Here is an 18954-nt window from a genome sequence, read left to right as displayed (position 1 = left end):
AGGCTACCACTGATTAAAGATCGCATGATGGTCATCTTCTCAGTTTCCCTCACTGAGAAGTCCACAAACGCTCTTTCCACTAAGGAAAAGAACACCTCAGGACAATCTCCCTTGTGGTACACAGGGAATTTCTTCAGGTCAGCTTTAGACAATTGGCCTCCCTCAGAATCCCTATTATTATTATTGTTCTGGTTCATCAGTTCCAGTTTTCTTAATTCAAACGCCATTTTCTCTCTCTCCATTCTTTCTTCTCTCTCCATTCTCTCTCTCTCTCTCTCTAATTCAAATGCCATTTTCTCTCTCTCTAATCTTTCCTCCATTTCCCTCACCCTCAGTTCATGCTGTTGGGCTAGGATCAATTTTCTAAGTTCTGGGTTCTGCTCTCCTGTGCTGTCACCTTGCACTGAGCCAAATTCATCCTCAGAACCTTGGTCAATCTGGGGGTCTTTCACTTCACTCATGTCTGCTATCTGGCTTCGAGTCAAGGGCATAATCCCCCCTCAGAACAGGCTGCTTTAAAAAGTCAAGCCTCAAAATAAAACGACCACTTTTTTCCTTCTTGCCTCAGAACCAGCTCTCCCTAGAGATTGCTGCTGTTCTTCAGCACTAAATTTGCAACAGTATCGAGTCAGAGCCTACCCCCCTCTGCTGGGCCTCTCAGCTGGCAAGCTAGATCACTGTTACTACGCAGTTTTGCCTCAGCTTTTTCCCGCCAAAACTAGGCTGCCTCAGAGCACCTTAATCTAAGTCTCCCCAGTTGGCACGTTCTTCTACTAGCGCACCTCCCCGTGAGGTACACCTAGAAGATTACCTACGCGCCTCAGACTGTCCCTGACTAGACCCCCCTTGCTCTGGGCACACTTGCCAAGGCTTTGCTGGACCGCTGGACAACTGGACCAGTCGTATCCCACACGCTGGACACCAATCAATGTGACAAACCCAGACCTACTGGGATCTGCCACACAGTTACACCAAGCTGCCACCAACCATTCCCTGTAAGAAGTCACACAGACCAGGGATGGATTTTTAAACAATAAAAAGAATAAGGTTTATTTAAACACACACAGGGAAAAATAAACAATCAGGTGAATAAAATAAAGTAACGTGGCTTATTCTCACTCATACAAGCATACAGTTTGGTTCACCCAGAACCCTTAACTTGAAGCACAGACCCTGAACCTATCAGTTCTGGCTAACCAACAGACACCTGAACCTATCAGGTTGGTACTCTGACACACAGAAGTACCCTGTCTGACACACAGACTCCCACAACAGCTCCTTCTTCCCAGCTGCTGCTTCGTCACAACCCAGTGTCTCTCAGTGTCTCACAGCATCTCCTAAACTCTCCACACACGCTTCACATATTTATACAGTACAGCCCCTCCTCCTGATGTCCCGCCTTCCACTCCCCATAGGATGGAACTTTCCCTCCAAACCCATGACAGACAGGTAACATCAGTGCTGTATGTAACAGGTGCATCCATTGTTCTCCAGATGGTCTGGACTATAGCCTCCTTAAGTCCTTTCCACTAGCCTTTCTGGTGGAGGCTTCTGGGAGTGGAAATCTAAAACATGTGAAAGGCCAAAGGTTTCCCACCTGTCCCCAAAGTCCTACTTCAAAAAGGGGGAGAGCCGTTTGGTTTTCTGTCCCTATTTGTGGGTGATGTATAGACCCGCTCTCAGAACCTCTTAAAAAACCAAGAAACATAAAAGCAATAGAAGGTACAGACGTGGTACTTCCACAGTGATTTTTATTATATAAACCACTGCTCGTAAAGTAAACATGGGGCTTATGGAGAGTAAGCTTTTCTCTGCTTTAAATACAGAGCCACTATGACCTTATCAGGTGTGCAAGAAATATAAGTATAGGGAAGATGCTTCTGTAACATCCAAAGGCTCCATTCTTATATAGCAGTATAATAAGAGTTAAGGCATCTCTAATTGTCAACCATATTTGAGAATGTGTGTTACTTGTGATTTTATTTCAAGAATTCAGTCCAACATATGTTCCATTTTAGATGCTAAATACACTGCCCTACTTGTTTCAAAAGTAGTCTTTAGAGATCTCCAGGGGATATATGCTGATTTATCTAAATATTCGGTAGTTCGATACCAGTCACAGTTACAACCCTCATATTTAATACGTAATTAATTGTTCAGTCATTTTATTTAAATTATCAGGATCAGCCAAAAAAGTCTGGTATTGTATCTGCTTAAACATCTCCAACACACCTTTGCAGGGGGTAGAGATAAGTAAACTGCACAAAACTTCTTCACTTCAGATGAGAAATGATATAGAAAGAGTAAATGGAAAATCTTACCAAAGGGTCTATAATATTCTCGTTACTGCTATAGATCATTTCATAAATATCAACAATGGGTGCCACTTCACAAGACAGTTAGCGCAGCTGAACCATACTTTTTTAACAATTATTAAATACAATGGATTGCTGCCTTGTCGTGGCGAAGGGGCTATGTCGTGCAGGGACACCCAAGACGGACAGGTCATAGTGGAGAGTTCCGACTGAACGCAATCCAGCTGGAGTAGGAAATGGCAATTCCACTCCAGTATCTTTGCCAAGAATGCCCCACGATCAGAAACAAATGGCTAAAAGATATGACGCTGGAAGATGGGACCCTCAGGTCAGAAGGCGTCCAACATGCTACTGAGGAAGAGCGGAGGACAAGTACAAGTAGCTCCAGAGCTAATGAAGTGGTTGGGCCAAAGCCGAAAGGACGCTCAGCTGTGGACGTGCCTGGAAGTGAAAGGCATATCTACTACTGTGGGCAAGAATCCTGTAGAAGGAATGGAGTAGCCCTCATAGTCAACAAAAGAGTGGGAAAAGCTGTAATGGGATACAATCTCAAAAATGATAGAATGATGTCAATACGAATCCAAGGCAGACCATTCAACATCACAATAATCCAAGTTTATGCACCAACCAGCACTGCTGAGGAGACTGAAATTGAACAATTCTATGAAGATTTACAACACCTTCTAGAACTGACACCAAAGAAAGATGTTCTTCTCATTCTAGGGGATTGGAATGCTAAAGTAGGGAGCCAAGAGATAAAAGGAACAACAGGGAAGTTTGGCCTTGGAGTTCAGAACGAAGCAGGACAAAGGCTAATAGAGTTTTGTCAACAGAACAACACAAGAGGCGACTCTATACATGGAAATCACCAGATGGGCAATATCGAAATCAGATTGATTATATTCTCTGCAGCCAAAGATGGAGAAGCTCTATACAGTCAGCAAAAACAAGACCTGGAGCTGACTGCGGCTCTGATCATCAGCTTCTCATAGCAAAATTCAAGCTTAGACTGAAGAGAGTAGGAAAAACCACTGGGCCACTCAGGTATAATCTAAACCAAATCCCTTATGAATACACAGTGGAAGTAAAGAACAGATTTAAGGAACTAGATTTGGTGGACAGAGTGCCTGAAGAACTTTGGATAGAGGCTTGTAACATTGTCCAGGAGGCAGCAACGAAAACCATCCCAAAGAAAAGGAAATGCAAGAAAGCAAAGTGGCTATCCAAGAAGGCCTTAGAAATAGCAGAGAGGAGAAGGGAAGCAAAATGCAAGGGAGATAGGGAAAGTTACAGAAAATGGAATGCAGACTTCCAAAGAATAGCAAGGAGAGACAAGAGGGCCTTCTTAAATGAACAATGCAAAGAAATAGAGGAAAATAACAGAAAAGGAAAGACCAGAGATCTGTTCAGGAAAATTGGAGATATTAGAGGAACATTTTGCGCAAAGATGAACATGATAAAAGACAAAAATGGGAGGGACCTAACAGAAGCAGAAGACGTCAAGAAGAGGTGGCAAGAATACACAGAGGAATTATATCAGAAAGATTTGGATATCCCGGACAACCCAGACAATGTAGTTGCTGACCTTGAGCCAGACATCCTGGAGAGCGAAGTCAAGTGGGCCTTAGAAAGCCTGGCTAACAACAAGGCCAGTGGAGGTGATGGCATGCCAGTTGAACTATTTAAAATCTTGAAAGATGATGCTGTTAAGGTGCTACATTCAATATGCCAGCAAGTTTGGAAAACTCAACAGTGGCCAGAGGATTGGAAAAGATCAGTCTACATCCCAGTCCTAAAGAAAGGCAGTGCCAAAGAATGCTCCAACTACCGTACAATTGCACTCATTTCGCACGCTAGCAAGGTTATGCTCAAAATCCTACAAGGTAGGCTTCAGTGGTATGTGGACCGAGAACTCCCAGAAGTACAAGCTGGATTCCGAAGAGGCAGAGCAACTCGAGACCAAATTGCTAACTTGCGCTGGATTATGGAGAAAGCCAGAGAGTTCCAGAAAAATATCTACTTCTGCTTCATTGACTATGCGAAAGAATTGATGCCTTTGAATTGTGGTGCTGGAGGAGGCTCTTGAGAATCCCCTGGACTGCAAGGAGAACAAACCTATCAGTTCTAAAGGAAATCAACCCTGAGTGCTCACTGGAAGGACAGATCCTGAAGCTGAGGCTCCAGTACTTTGGCCATCTCATGAGAAGAAAAGAGTCCTTGGAAAAAACCTTGATGTTAGGAAGGTGTGATGGCAAGAGGAGAAGGGGACGACCGAGGATGAGATGGCTGGACAGTGTCTGCGAAGCAACCAACATGAACCTGACACAACTCCGGGAGGCAGTAGGAGGGCCTGGCGAGCTCTGGTCCATGGGGTCACGAAGAGTCGGACACGACTAAACGACTAAACACATGGTCTTTTTTAACCCTCATGCATTGTCCATTTTAAGTATATCCCACAGATCCCGGGGGGGGGGGGGGCGCAATGTCCTCACATGGGGTCATGCAAAGGCTTGAAGAAAAGTTATGATTTTTTTGCAGTTAAAAGGGAGGGAGGGAGGGAGGGAGGGAGGGAGGGAGGAAGGAAGGAAGGAAGGAAGGAAGGAAGGAAGGAAGGAAGGAAGGACATAAGAAGAGCCCTGCTGGATCAGGCCAAGGGCCCATCTAGTCCAGCTTCCTTTATTTCACAGTGTCCCCACCAGATGCCCCTGGGAGCACATGGGGCAACAAGATACCTGTCTCCTCATACCCCTCCCCTGCAGCTGTCATTTTGAAGTACTTTCCTTTTAAGCCTGGAGCTTGTAACCTGCAATGGACTTTTTTCTCCAGAAATCTGTCCAATCCCCTTTTCAAGGCATCTAGGCCAGATGCCATCACCACATCTTGCGGAAAGAAGTTCCACAGACTAACAACATGCTGGGTAAAGAAATATTTTCTTTGGTCTATTCTCACTCTCCCAACACTCCCAACTGGAGTGGATGTCCTCTGGTTCTGGTATTGCATAAGAAGGAAAAGAGCTTCCCTCTCTCCACTTTATCCATCCCCTGCATAATATTATACGTCTCAATCATGTCCCCCCTCAGGCGCCTTTTTTCTAGATAAAGAGCCCCAAATGCTACAGCCTTTCCTCTTAAGGGAGGTGCCCCTGCCCAGTCATCATTTTAGTCGCTCTCTTCTGCATCTCTTTCAGTTCCACTATGTCTTTTTCAAGGTGCGGCAACTAGAACTGTACACAATACTCCAGGTGTGGCCTTACCAGTGTTTTGTACAATGGCATTATAATTTTGGCTGTTTTATTTTCAATCACCTTTTCAATCATACCTAGCATGGAATTGGCCTTCTTCACTGCTGCTGCACACACTGGGTTGATACTTTCATTGAGCTGTCCACCAGCACACCAAGATCTCTTTCCTGATCTGTCATGAACAGCTCAGAACCCATCAGCTGATAAATAAAGTTTTGATTTTTTGCCCCAATATGCATTACTTTACATTTTCTTATATTGAAATGCATTTGCCATTTTGCTGCCCATTCTCCCAGTTTGGAGAGATCCTTCTGGAGCTCTTCACAATCCCTTCTGGTCTTCACCACTCGGAAAAAGTTTTGTGTCATCTGAAAACTTGGCCACCTCACTGCTTATCCCTATCTCCAGGTCATTTATGATCAGGTTGAAAAGATCCCTGGGGCACACCGCTCTTCTGGAAGGAAGGAAACACGGTGAAAACATGCAAGTGAATGATGCCAAGCGGCTGAGAGATAGCATGTGACATTTCTTGCTACTGCGCAGACAGTCAGAAGCCACGGGCAGAGAGAGTTGGAGTCAATCAGTGTCAGTGAGTGTTTGGACAGACTTCTTGATCATGTCTCTTCTTCGAATTCTGCTAACAAAACTGCTTAGTTATTGTCAAGTAAAGTGACTTTTCACTATTATCACCGTGAATTTCATAAAAATACATTTTGGCTGAGCCTCAGACTGGATCACTCACTGAATTCGAAACACAAAAGACCGAATGCTGTTGATGAGGGTACATACTGTTCAAAGCAAAAGGAAGCTTCTTCCAGTCATCATTAAAAGTGTTGCTGTTAGAGCAAGGAGTATCTGTCAACGAGACCCTTCAATGAGAAACTTTAAATAAATATTTTAAGCACTTTAGGGTTTTAAATCTTAAATCTTGGTGGCCTGCGGCAACAAGATATTAACAGGGGGTCCACGGTAAAGAAAAGGTTAAGAACTGCTGAAGTAGAATGTTTTCCTTCCCAGAACACAATCAAGACAAATGGAATCCAGGCTGATAGCCTTCCCTTCCCCCCAATGAATAGGTTTCAGCCTTTTCAAATGTGGAACCCACCTTTTAACATTGGCCTAGAAAAGGGCAGTATTTTTTTTAACCATATATATGATGGTTGTATTTTCTCTTCTCTCTCTTGCTCCCTCCTCCTCTCTTTCTTATCTCCATTCTCTCCATAAGGAAATGTGGATGTCATCTGTATAACCCATCTAGCATCAAAGCACTACTGCTTGTGAACAACAAGCAATCAACCAATATAAAACCAATGCCTCTGCCACTATCATGACCATCAATCATACCCTTATTTCTTTTTGTGCCACTTCAACCACATGTGCCACCAGAACACACCAGCCTACTATACCATACTTATTGACCTTTGTAAGAAGAAAATTATCTGATGAACATACTTCTATTTTAAGAAACAGATAACAGAAAGACTTAAGATATCCTTGCTATTTGGCAGCTGTCTGGATAGATTAATACGTTGGAATACAGAAGTCACTAGGTATTCCCTGTTGTGCTTCCAGGGGAAAAGGGCAACCACAAAGGAAACTACCATAGTACAGTCGTGCCCCGCTGGATGATTACCCTGCCCTACGACAAATCCACTTTACGTCGACGTTTTTGTGATTGCTTTTGCGATCGCAAAATGATGTTTAAATGGGGGAATTTCACTTCACGTTGATTGGTTCCCTGTTTTGGGAACTGATTTTTCGCTTTACGATGATCAGCAAACAGCTGATTGTCGGCATTCAAAATGGCCGCCGGTTTTCAAATGCCCCCCCCCGCTGTTTTCTAGGACTGATTCCTCGCTATACAGGCACCGAAAATGGCCGCCGTATGGAGGATCTTCGCTGGACAAGCAGGTATTCAGCCCATTGGAATGCATTAACCGGGTTTTAATGTATTTCAATGGGTTTTTTCGTTTCGTTTGACGATATTTTCGCTCTACAGTGATTTCGCTGGAACGAATTAACACTGTCAAACAAGGCACCACTGTACAACCACAAAGGGTACTGCCATAAGGAAGGAATGCTTCATACCTAGAAAACCCTGGGAAGGTTCCCCATAAGCTGAAATCAAGTTGACATTGCATAATCATTGCTCTGTGCTTCTGACTCTTACTTGTTCAATTGGAGATGCACAGTCAATGTTCAGACTGTCAAATCCAGGCCTAATAAACCAGGACACACATGAATTTTGTACAGCGGCACACGACCCATTGGTTGCCATTTTGTGTCTCCTTCTCATGTGAAATAAAGGAAGGAAAGAATCCTTCATTAATTACCAGAAATTACAATTAATGGTTTCTCAAAAAACAAACAAACAAACGAAACAGGATCTGGAAACCAAATTTAAATTGTAATCAAAGACAATCATGAGATGATGATGCCATGTAGTCATGCCTATGCTCTAAAATGGCATCCTTCACCCTGGACATAAAATAGATGCCACCACCATAATACAGTGGAGCCTTAACTTACGAACGCCCTGACCTACGAACAATTTGACTTAGCTCCGGCTGCAAAATTTTGTTTTGACTTGCGGCTGGAGTTTTGACTTACAACCAAAAAAAAGCAGGAGAAAAAGGCGGGAAATTCAAACAGTTGGTGGCAGAGGCTGCTTTTTTGTAGCTCTTTTGCCCCAACAGTTAGAGCAAGGGGTCACGGAACTTTTTTACTTCTGCCGAGCAGGAGGAGGGAGAGGCGTGGGTCTACTCATGAGTAAGTAAGTAAGTAAGTAAGTAAGTAAGTAAGTAAGCAAGCAAGCAAGCAAGCAAGCAAGCAAGCAAATAAATAAATAAATAAATAAATAAATAAAATGATGTAAAAATGAGGTCAACCCAATCTGCTTCAAAAACAGGAGCACCACACTTGAGCTACATGCAGGCGTGCAATCAGCATTCACACAGTTGCACTATGATTAAGCTGAATCAAGCTGGGGTGCTTCCTTATAGTTGTAAGTACTGCTCTGTGGGTTTTTTTAACCACATCAGCTGCCAGATTAGGAAGATAGTGCTCAGATCTAGCTAATGATATTACTCATAACAAACCTTTCTCAGTGGTTTCCTTTCAATATTGTCATACTTGAGAGCAGGATGGGATATGTGTAAGAATGGGGTTCTGATTGTTCGCATCCTCCTTTTGATAGCAATCTATGCAGTATGCAACAAAACCACAGCAAACACTACAATGAGACCCATTGCTGTCAATCATATAAATCACCACAGAATGCTCCAGTACATCTCCCAACAGACATACTATTTTGCTCTCTATTGAAGTACAAATACAACTCAAATTACCACTGTAGAGTTGAGTCTCCTTCACTCCCATTCAAGAGCTAATATGCAAAGTGTTTAATATTAAAACATTTTTTTTGCTGGTGGCAACCAAGTCTGCAGTTCTAAAATGGATGTGAATGTCTCCTCTATCAGTCAAAATGAAGGTAACCAAAGCCCCACAGAAATGATTAATGGGCCCAGTGAATGGTGCTCATTCACTTCTGGAAAGAAAGAAGGAAATGCTCGCTTCATGGGCCCAGTTTGAAGGTCCAAATAAACAAATATAAAAACATTGCCAGAAGACCAACTTATCATGGAAGTGTTAACCTTGCATTTTTCCGAACAATGCCAGATGGCTGATGGAGAATTAAATGACTGAATGCTCTTCCCTAATTTATTATATTATTTCTTTTCTTACCATTTCCTCTCCTTCATTTATAGTCTGACATTTCTGCTGAGAAAGACCTTATAGTGACTAGCAATAATAATCTTAACAGCAATGAAGATTAACAGAAACTTAATTCAAATATAACATAAAAATACAACAATAAAATACATTGCTGGGCCTCTGCTGGTTAGACCCTCTTCAGCAGCAAACAAGTTTATCTGTCAATGGCTTTCTAAATGAAAGCACCTTTGCTCAATCTACATATCTCATTCATTCATTCATTCATAATATTTTACCCCACCTTTCTAATTTAATAATACCAAGGCAGCTTATAACATTAAAAGACAGTATGCAGAGTTAACAGTGAGTATACAATACTGAAAGGATCAAACATGTGCCATAGTAAAAACTGTAAACAAAAGCAGCAGGAAAATACTTTTAAGGCAATAAAGTACAAGGATCTGTTAAAAAAAAACTCTTTCAAACCGTCAGTCACTAGAGGAAAGCTTGTCTGAAGAGAAAGGTTCTTGCCTGTCTGTGTAAGGACAGCAAAGATGGTGCCAGCCTGGTCTCCTGTGGATGGGAGTTCCAAAGTCTGGTAGCCCTCTCAGAGAAACCCCTCTCCTGTGTCTCTGCCAAGTGCACCTGTGACATCTTGTCTTCGATAAAGAAGAGACTTGTTTGCATAGAAAAACATTCAGTTGAACCATCAAGCTGTAGTGTGATGTGAATCAGCCCAGAAACAAGTCCTTCATTTTAGTGTATCCCCAACAATATCTCAGCAGCAGTTACCCTGTTTTCCCAAATTAAGACAGGGTCTTATATTAATTTTTGCTCCAAAAATGCATTAGGGCTTATGCATTAGTTAAACCAGGATGGGGATGAGGAGAAAGAAAAACTGGACACCCCCAAAGCCACTGCCCATCTCCTCTGTATGAGCTGAGACACATGGTTTAAAGTCGAAATGGGCTATGCCTCTGTCCACCCTATTCAGACCCATATACAGTGGTGCCTCACTAGACGATGACAATCCGTTCCACTGAAATCGCTGTTTAGAGAAATCATCGTCTAGCGAAAAGCATTTCCCCATTGCAATGCATTGGAAACTGTTTAATGTGTTCCAATGGGGAAGAATCGTTGTTGTCTAGCAAAGATCGGCCATAGGAAAGCCACTTTGCGAACCGCCGATCAGCTGTTTAAATAGCTGTCTTGCGAAGCTTAGGTCCCAAAAACACCCGTTTTGTGAGCACGGAGGGAGCTGTCAAAATCGTTGTCTAGCGAAAATTGGTTTGCGAAGCAGGAACCAAACATTGTCCAGCGAAATTCCCCCATAGGAATCACTGTTTGCGAATTGCTATAGCGATCGCAAAAAGTCAATGTCTAGCGAAAAAACTGTCATGCGGGGTTACTGTCTAGCGAGGCACCACTGTACTTTTTTTTTCCAGTTTGGAGGTAGCAGAGTACAAGATAAAGCTACAAGTTGTAAGAAAATCTTCAAAACAGGTCAATCTGATACCCTTGGTAGTGTTGCATGCTATTCTCCCCTGTAGCTTACATCTGATCCAGAACTGAGAAAATGGAAAACTACACCTCAAAGTCTCTTGCAACAGAGTCCTTATTTCCTCCTTTCCTCTAGCTTCATTTCTACCCACACCAGTGAAACTAGCTTCGTGTACTGTGAGATCTCCCAACACTCTACACAGCATTAGAGCAAAGTGGAACTTTTCCAGGTGCCGACTGAAAGATCCTGGTATTAGAAGGAACAGTGTTAAGGTCTGGCTGGATTGGGAGAGCCCCCCACACAGCTGCAAGTCCGTTGAAAAAAAAAAGCCACACTAAACTTGTTCTTCTTCCTGACTGCAACCTGCTTGTTCACTCAGCTCTCACTCTGATGATATTTTTTGGTGAAAGGGAGCAGCAGCATTTGTCACTGTTCATTTTCTCACTGGCTCTGTGCCTGGCAAACAATCAGGTAGTTATGAGGAGGAAGAGAAATAAAGTGGTTAGTAGGCAGAAGCTAGACTCACTGAGAGAAGGGCTCCTCTGAAGACGCCTTCTTGTCCAAGAACCTTAAAAACCACAGAGTCCTAGAATCAGCTACTGGAAAAATAAGACTATAGATATAAGATTAAGACTATAGATGTAAGATTCATCCAAGCCAGGTTCTCTTAAAAAATCCAAGTCTGATTATGTCTACCATTAAAATACACAAGTCTTGGAATTTATACAATTTTGTTGAAGAGCATCATTAGGTCACACATCGGATGCATCATCAGGTCATGGCAGTTCAGTGAATAACCAGTTAATCATTTTTTCTCTACAAAACTTCTCTCTCCCTATACTTTACAGCAACAGAGAAAAGATCAAGACTTTTTACACGTCAGACATTGCACACAGTCTACTGCCCAAAGTTGTAAGTGACTTGTAACACTCATGGGTTTATATCTAAGAGTAGAAGTGCCAGACACACAATGCATTGTGCGCACACTGCAATTTACTCAAAGTGGCAGAACTGCATGGCAGCAGCAATTTATTTCATTTCTAGATCACTGCAGCCCCAAACAGATGAAAGAAAACAAGCATAAAACTAATTCAGATTGGAAGTGGTCACACTCAAAAAGATCTTCAGACGTTACCGTAATTTTCCATGTATAAAAACAACACTTTCCCCTAAAATCATTAGAGGAAAAATTGTGGGTTGTTTTGTACATGGAAGGAGGTGGAGGCGGAGGCAAAGGAGCAGCCACACTCAGCTATCTCTCGCGGCTGCCCACTGACTGCTGCTGCCACCGTCCGATCGCCTCCTCCTCCTGCCAGGTCTCATCTCCAGCTCACATTGCCGCCTTGTCCCCTTGCCTGAAGAGAACCTGTGAGTGGCGCTGGAGGAGGCAATCCGGCGGTGGCGGCAGCAGTCAATGGGCAGCAGTGAGAGGTGACCACTGCGCAGCTGCTCCATTGCCTCCATCTCTGCCTCGTCCTCCACCGGATTGGCTCCTCCAGCACCACTCACGGGCTCCTTTCAGGCAGGGGAAAAGGCAGCAACATAATGAGGCGGCAGAGGCAGCACCAGCATGAGACGGAGGCGGGGCCGACCCTTACAGCTGCCGATTGACTGCTCCTCCACCTCCGGCAAGGGACAAAATTAGGGGGCTGTCGTATACATTTGGAGGGTTGTATACATGGAAAACCACGGTACTTACAAAGCTATTGTACCAACATGTGGCTTCGTTCTGAAAAGAAAGAATAGTTGAGGCCTATCTGAATGCCTGAACAGAAGGGGCAACATATAAGTCAAGTGAAAGAGAGTTTGGAAGATGTGGAGCCACTGCTTTGGAGCCCTGACTCTAATGTAAATCATCCTTACTGAACTCAGTAAGGACACTCAAGATGTACCCCCAGGAGTAGATGGTAGCATATGGTTAAGATTTTAGGGCAAAAGTAGCCCTTTCAGAAATTTGCTTCCAAGACAGTAACAGAGGAGTGGATGCCATGTGGCCCATAGTCTGCATGTACCTGCCAGGCTCTGCCTCACTGTCCCCTCTACAGTTTGCTAGCATGCTGCCATATTTCAGTGCTGTGCCAAAACAAAATATTGAAAAAAATAGTGATTCTTCATTCAACTAAAACATACAAGTGTGGCCTCTGTTTTCAAGTGAAATTTTGCTGCCAAATTTGTTTCTGGAACAAATTTCAATTTGAAAACAAAGTCTGCACCCCCTGAATGCCTTCTTTAAAAAATTATTGCAAGGACTGTCAGCTCCAGAGCATCAAAATTCAGCAGCATGAAGCAAACCTGGCAGCAACAGGGGCAGGGTAAAGCCCCCGATGAGCTGCAGAGGAATGTGGCCTCACCCGCCAGATGTTGTGCTGTCCTGCACCTACACTTCAGGGGCCAGTATCTGACATCAGTGGCAGTGGCACATTGTCACTAATTAAAGAGTTCCTGCAGTCCCTTTGCCAAGAGTTGACTTGGCAAAGGGACTGCAGTTTAAGTGCCTATGACAGTACAGCACTATGAAAATGTTTAAATGAATGAAACAGTTATGTAACATGATTAGGACTGGTAGGCATCATAAAAATCTCACTCTCATACAACCAGCACAAGGTAGTTTTGCAGTTAGATTAACACAGCTACACACAGGCAAGGGAGCAGGGTTGCCAAGGAATTGTTAGTAGTTAAAAGTTATCAAAACATCTTATATACAAATGCATGCAAGTTTAACAAGCATTCATTCACTAAGCTGCTCAACAAACAGTTTGTTGGGAATTCTGGTACAATGTCAACAACTATTTCATCTCAAGAATAAGCTCAGTGTTTAAACCTATGATTTCTCCTGTAAAATCCTCCTTGGCTTAACAAACTCCATCCCCAAAGGGGGGAAAAGAGGTTCTGTGAAACATTCACATCCTCATTTTAGCACAGGAACAAGAAAACAGCAAGTTTTATTTTGAGTAACATACAACTTCAGACACGCAGTTGTCCCCTGACTATTTCAAACAAATTTTTTTTCCACCTCTAGATCACAATGAAGTTAATATAAAGTAATTCCACTTTAAGTGGGAAGGAAAAAAATAACTAAATAAAATACTCTGAAGTCATATTTTTCATTTGAGTAGCTTAAACCTTCTGAGAACTTGCTGGAGGCTGCTTTAAATGTGTGCATCACCCCCTCCTCGTTCCTGGGACAGTAAGCAAAGATAAAATTCAGGCTTGAACAGCAGCCACCCTTCCTCTTTCTGCTTTCTTTACCTTCTAGCCTGATAAAAATTTCATTACTAGATGCCTTATATACACCTTTTTGTAAAATAATCTCAAGTTAGCATACATGCCTCTTGTTTGAAAAATTACTTGATTTTAGTTACTGTACTAGTGGGAACCTGAAAGGGAGACTAAGGTAGTATAATGTATTACTCTGTTAGGATGCTTTTAACTTGTTGTTTAGTCTTATATGTTTTTTTTTCTTTTTCTATATGTGTTCTACTGTTTTTGTATAGTTATTTGTATGTTTGGATATTGGTCTATGGCCGTATTAAACTTGATCTGGTCTGCCTCTTCTTTTCTTCACTTCATCCTTACAATAACCCTGTGAAGCAGTTTAGGCTGAGAGTAAGTGAATGGCTAAGATCACCCATGGGTTTTATGGACAGGTTTTTGGATCTAACAAAATCCAGCCCAACAGTGTAACTACTGATCAGACCGGCTCAAACCTTGCATAGCATTCATGTAAAATTAGTACTGAATTGGCCTATTCAGCTACCACAGGTTTTCTTTTCTTTTGGACAAAAAAAATAGTTCTAAGGCAGGGGGTCAGGGAACTTTTTTACCTTCACCCCCCCCCCAAAAAAAAAATTATATGCACCATCATTACCCCCTTCATTTGAAAGGAAAGATCTTGGTCACACACGGCCAGTTGAGCACCGCCGCTGAAGCCTCGCCACCTGAAGCTAGGCGGCTGCCACCCCCTTCTCCTCCGCCTGGTGGGACCACGCTTAGTTCTTGGCCCCACGGAAGCGGCTCCCCTTCTCAGCCAATGGGTGGCTCCTGGGCGGCCGTCGAAGAACAGCAGGTGGCTCCAGGGCGGCCACGTTGGGCCTCGGCATCAGGGCTCCCACAGGCCTTGACGTCAAAGTGCTGTGACAGCTGCCACACAGAGGGCGAGCGGCTTTGCCAGGCCTAGACAGCCATCGTGGAGATGGCACCAAAGGAAGCCGCGTGGCCGGGCAAGCACCGCTGCCACCCAATGGGCTCCTCCAGGAATGAGGATGGGGCATGGGGGCAGCAGCATCCCGGTGCCTGGAGGCTGAGCCTGGCCTGGGATGCTGTCGTGGTCACGCTCACACACACCCTCCGCTGCAACCCACCTCTCCAGGCACTGGAAGGAGAGGCTCCTCCTGGCCGGAATGCTCCAGCCACTCGTCCCGTCCTTGCCCTCTGCCATGGCCGGCCCCACTGCCGCCGCCTCAGCTGCCCTGTGCCACTGGCCGGGGCCCATCACCAGCCGCCATGGCTCGGTTGCAGCCAGGCCGGAGAAGGGGACAATCGGGCAGCCGAGGACCCCCCTCTGGGCAGAAGAGGAGGGGGGGGTTAGGGTCATGTCCTCAACAACCCCAGGATTTTCATTTTTACTCCATTTGGAGTAATATACCCCTGTTCCCTGACCACTGTTCGAAGGTAAAAATGACCTCTCACCTTTTCTTTATTTTCTCATAAAAAGTCAACTTCTAAAATAGAACTGAATGCAATGTGGGGGGGGAAACAAAACTATTGATTATTTCCTGTCATATGCTGAAATCAATGTCCATTATGTTCTGTGAAATTATTCTGTTCTTATAATATAGCCCATGGTCCACAGTCAAATATGTTGTCCCCTCTTTTCCCAGATTTCAGGTACTGTACTGGGAGTAGGTGTAGTGAGTAGACCACTTTTTCCACTGCAATAAGGACACAAAATTGAATGCCAGGTCGCTCTGTTACACAACATACTAATGATCTGTGAACAAAGATATTTTAATATCTCAGTTATATTCCAAGGGGATTCTGAACAACTTTTGAACTAAAAGCAACATCTCTGCTAGATTCTGTGAAAAGCCACAAATCTTGGCTTTATTGTAAAAATCAAAGCATGTTTCTAATCCTCCTGATTTTTTATGCGGCATTTAACATACTATTTTGGACGATTCTAAAGATTCATAAGCTCCATGCAAAGTTTTTCAAAGTATTGTTCTATATATTTAACCAATGCAAAATCAGAATGTGTAAGATTAACTCTGCTGCATACGACTTAGCGATTCCAGAAACAAATAAAAATAATACAAATTTGTTACTTTGTCTTCTGACTGTGCAATTTATGGACAACTTATTAAACTCAAATGTAACTATAAATATATGCAAGAGCTGTTCCCATTCTAGTTCAAATCCAAAGCTACATTTTAAAATCAAATACTGTACAAGGAGCATTCCAAATCTTTCCATTAATTTTCCCCTCCTGCTGTTTCTTCAATGCGATCATTATGTGCTGTCAAGTCATTTCTGACTTATAGCAACCCTTTTCAGGGTCCAGACAGAGAATACTCAGAAGTGGTTTACCATTTCCTTTTTCTGGGGGTGCCCTAGGACTATGCAGCTTGGCCAAGGTTACACAGGCTGGCTTTACTTGTAAGAGGCACAGTGGAGAATCAGACTCCAACCTTGAGCTATCTAGCCAGCCGATCCATGCAGGTTCACATAAAATTTAAAACGTTAGGCAGCACAAGCCAGTTGACAGCACAGTAGGAGGTAGAGTACTCTAGCATCCTTTCTTCTCCATCAATTGAACAGACAAGTCCCCACACCCTCTGTCACTCTCAAGATTTCAGTGGGATAAAAAGAAACAAGCTGTTCCTATGTTCCTAAAGGAAAACTTGTGCAAAACTCAGCAGACCAGGTTAGAATAAGCCAGATGTTCTGTGTATTTTGGAATTCTTTCTCCAAGATATACAGTGGGAGCTCTGTGCACTCGGATTCAGAAATAATTACACAGCTCGACTCTAAGGAAATATTGACCTGCTGCTACAAACACTTTGCCACAAAGCCTAAAGACCAGGAAGGCCTGGATAGTTTGTTGGCAATTACAACCTGACCTGAGCTTCTGAACCAGGCTAGCCACACAGAGGCATTTTTGTATGTGTTTCTGTCTCTGGAACAAGACCATCAATACTGAGGCTGCAGTCCTAGGTATTCTGTCACTTGGTAGTAAGTGCTGCTGAATACACTGGTGCTTATTTATTAATAAACATATGGACTGGAGTGGGGTTGAACAGCATCTAGTATGTATCTGCAAGCAAGAGGGAATGAAGGAAAATATATTTTGAGTAATGGGGAAAGGGGAAGTGAGCCCCTTAAGAGATCAAGGGCTTGGCAAACAGTTTTGGCAACCATCCTTGAACTGAGATCAATTCAAACACTCACAGATTCTGCTTATGAATAGAAGTACATGTCCACACACATACATTTCTTCAGAAGTTAAAGAACAAACTGTTAAGCATATGAAAATCCAGCAAAATAACGTTGGGTGAACAGATCCTCTTCTCCCTCAATCCCAAGAGGTGCTCCTTTTTAAATGCCAAAATGACTGCATCACCTTGCAATCACACAAAAATAAGAAAAACCAGCCAAATTATTTTCTTTGGTACTAGACTTAAATGTGGCTCTGTGCATGTTCATGCAGAAGTAAAATCTCACTGTAAGAATGTTTATGCCCAGCTGTGAAACTAGCATGTGTAGCTGCCAGACAGAAGAAGAGCATCTGAAGGCTACTGAGATTGCTCCAAGTAATATTCCATCAGGGCAGAGAAACCTCTGAAATAGCAGGTATGAAAGGGATAAATAACTTTCTGGACCTGGCAAACTGTGCGCATAAAATACAGAAACCAAAAATGGACAGGCAGTTGCTCCTGAAGAAACAAGGAGCTTGTATTCAAAGTTGTTTATTCAGAACAGGCATCTGTTGTCCCCCCTTCACACCGGTCCATCAGCCTGTCATCCTGCAACCTTCCTCCTTGCCTATGTAATCTGGCCTTCTTTAAAACATTAAAGATCGTTGTTAATGAAATCTGGACGGGGTGCTACTTCACACCAGTGACCCCAAAGGTGCAACCCTCACCTTTTGCACAGGTTGGAGACCAGGACTGATGCAGAAGATGGGAAAGTAAACAGAGAAGGATCTCGCTGGACGTGAGAACCCTTCCCCCCGTAACTCCAAAGGAGCAGGCAAAGCGGGGGGGGGGGGAGCAAAGCACCAAACGCGCTGGGCGGCTAGCTTACCCCGGCCATAGGCGAAGTGGAGGCGCAGCGCCTTGCCTTGGCGCACCAGGCTGATGTGCAGGTAGGTGAACCACACGGCGAAGGTGAGCAGGACCAGGAGCAGAAGCAGCTTGAACTGCTTCCGGATCTTCTTTACCGGGAACCACAGCATCCTTCAGGCAGCATTCCCGGGGGGAGGATCAGCCTGCCCCCGGAGGGTGAACGACTGGCGCCCGGGCCGTCCTGTCCGCGGGAGGAAAGAGGGCGGGAGGAGAGGCGGTGGAGGCGCGGTGGTGGTGGTGGTGGTGTGTCGTTGAGGGGGGGGGGGGGTTGTTGCCGGGATCCAGCGCCTAACCCGGCCGCCAACCCAGCCCCTTGCAGCTCATCGCGCCCCCCCTTCCCGCCGCCGCTCTCCGCCCAGCTACGCCCTCTCCCCGAAGGCCGCCCGCCCGTCGCCCGTCACCTGCGGCGGCGGCGGCAACAACTTTGGCGTCTGCTGCCGGCTGGCGCGCAAACTTCGCTCTCCGGCGCGCCCCGCCGAGGAGAAGGAGGAGGCGCCGGCCGGCAGTGCGCGGAAGGGCCGGGCAGGGCAAGGGGGGCTCCTAGCGCTCGCCCCGGAGTGGAGCCCAGCCGCCTCCCGCCGGCGCCCGGCGCGAAGGGACAAAGGCATCCAGGCAGCGGCGGAGAGGCATGGAGGGGACCCCCCCCTCGGCCACCTGGGCGGGGAGGGAAACGGCTGGGCGGGAAGGGGTGCCTTGGCGCTCGTAGGTCTTCTCCCTCGGTGCGCGGCAAAAAAAAAAAAAAAAAAAACCAAAGCGCCACCCGGAAATTTCCTTCCCACACTAACGACGACCCCGTCTTCTTAGGCAGGCAATGAATGGGAGGGAGCCGAGGAGCTCCGA

General features: G+C 44.6%; 1 protein-coding gene across 1 annotated transcript in view; it reads right to left on the bottom strand.

Moving 5' to 3' along the window:
- The window catches only part of B4GALNT4 (beta-1,4-N-acetyl-galactosaminyltransferase 4), a 251205-nt gene extending 232851 nt beyond the window's left edge, over nucleotides 1–18354 (bottom strand). The window contains exon 1 of the mRNA XM_072985559.2: nucleotides 18074–18354. Within this exon, the coding sequence (XP_072841660.2) occupies nucleotides 18074–18224 (151 nt within the window). The 5' untranslated portion in view covers nucleotides 18225–18354. The remainder of the gene's footprint in view (nucleotides 1–18073) is intronic.
- Between the last annotated feature and the right edge of the window lie 600 nt (nucleotides 18355–18954).

This window comes from Pogona vitticeps, chromosome 1 (assembly GCF_051106095.1).
Source record: "Pogona vitticeps strain Pit_001003342236 chromosome 1, PviZW2.1, whole genome shotgun sequence".
In the NCBI taxonomy this organism is placed as follows: domain Eukaryota; kingdom Metazoa; phylum Chordata; class Lepidosauria; order Squamata; family Agamidae; genus Pogona; species Pogona vitticeps.
The sequence above is the reverse complement of the archived record's forward strand: the minus strand, read 5'-3'. Positions and strand labels throughout refer to the sequence as shown.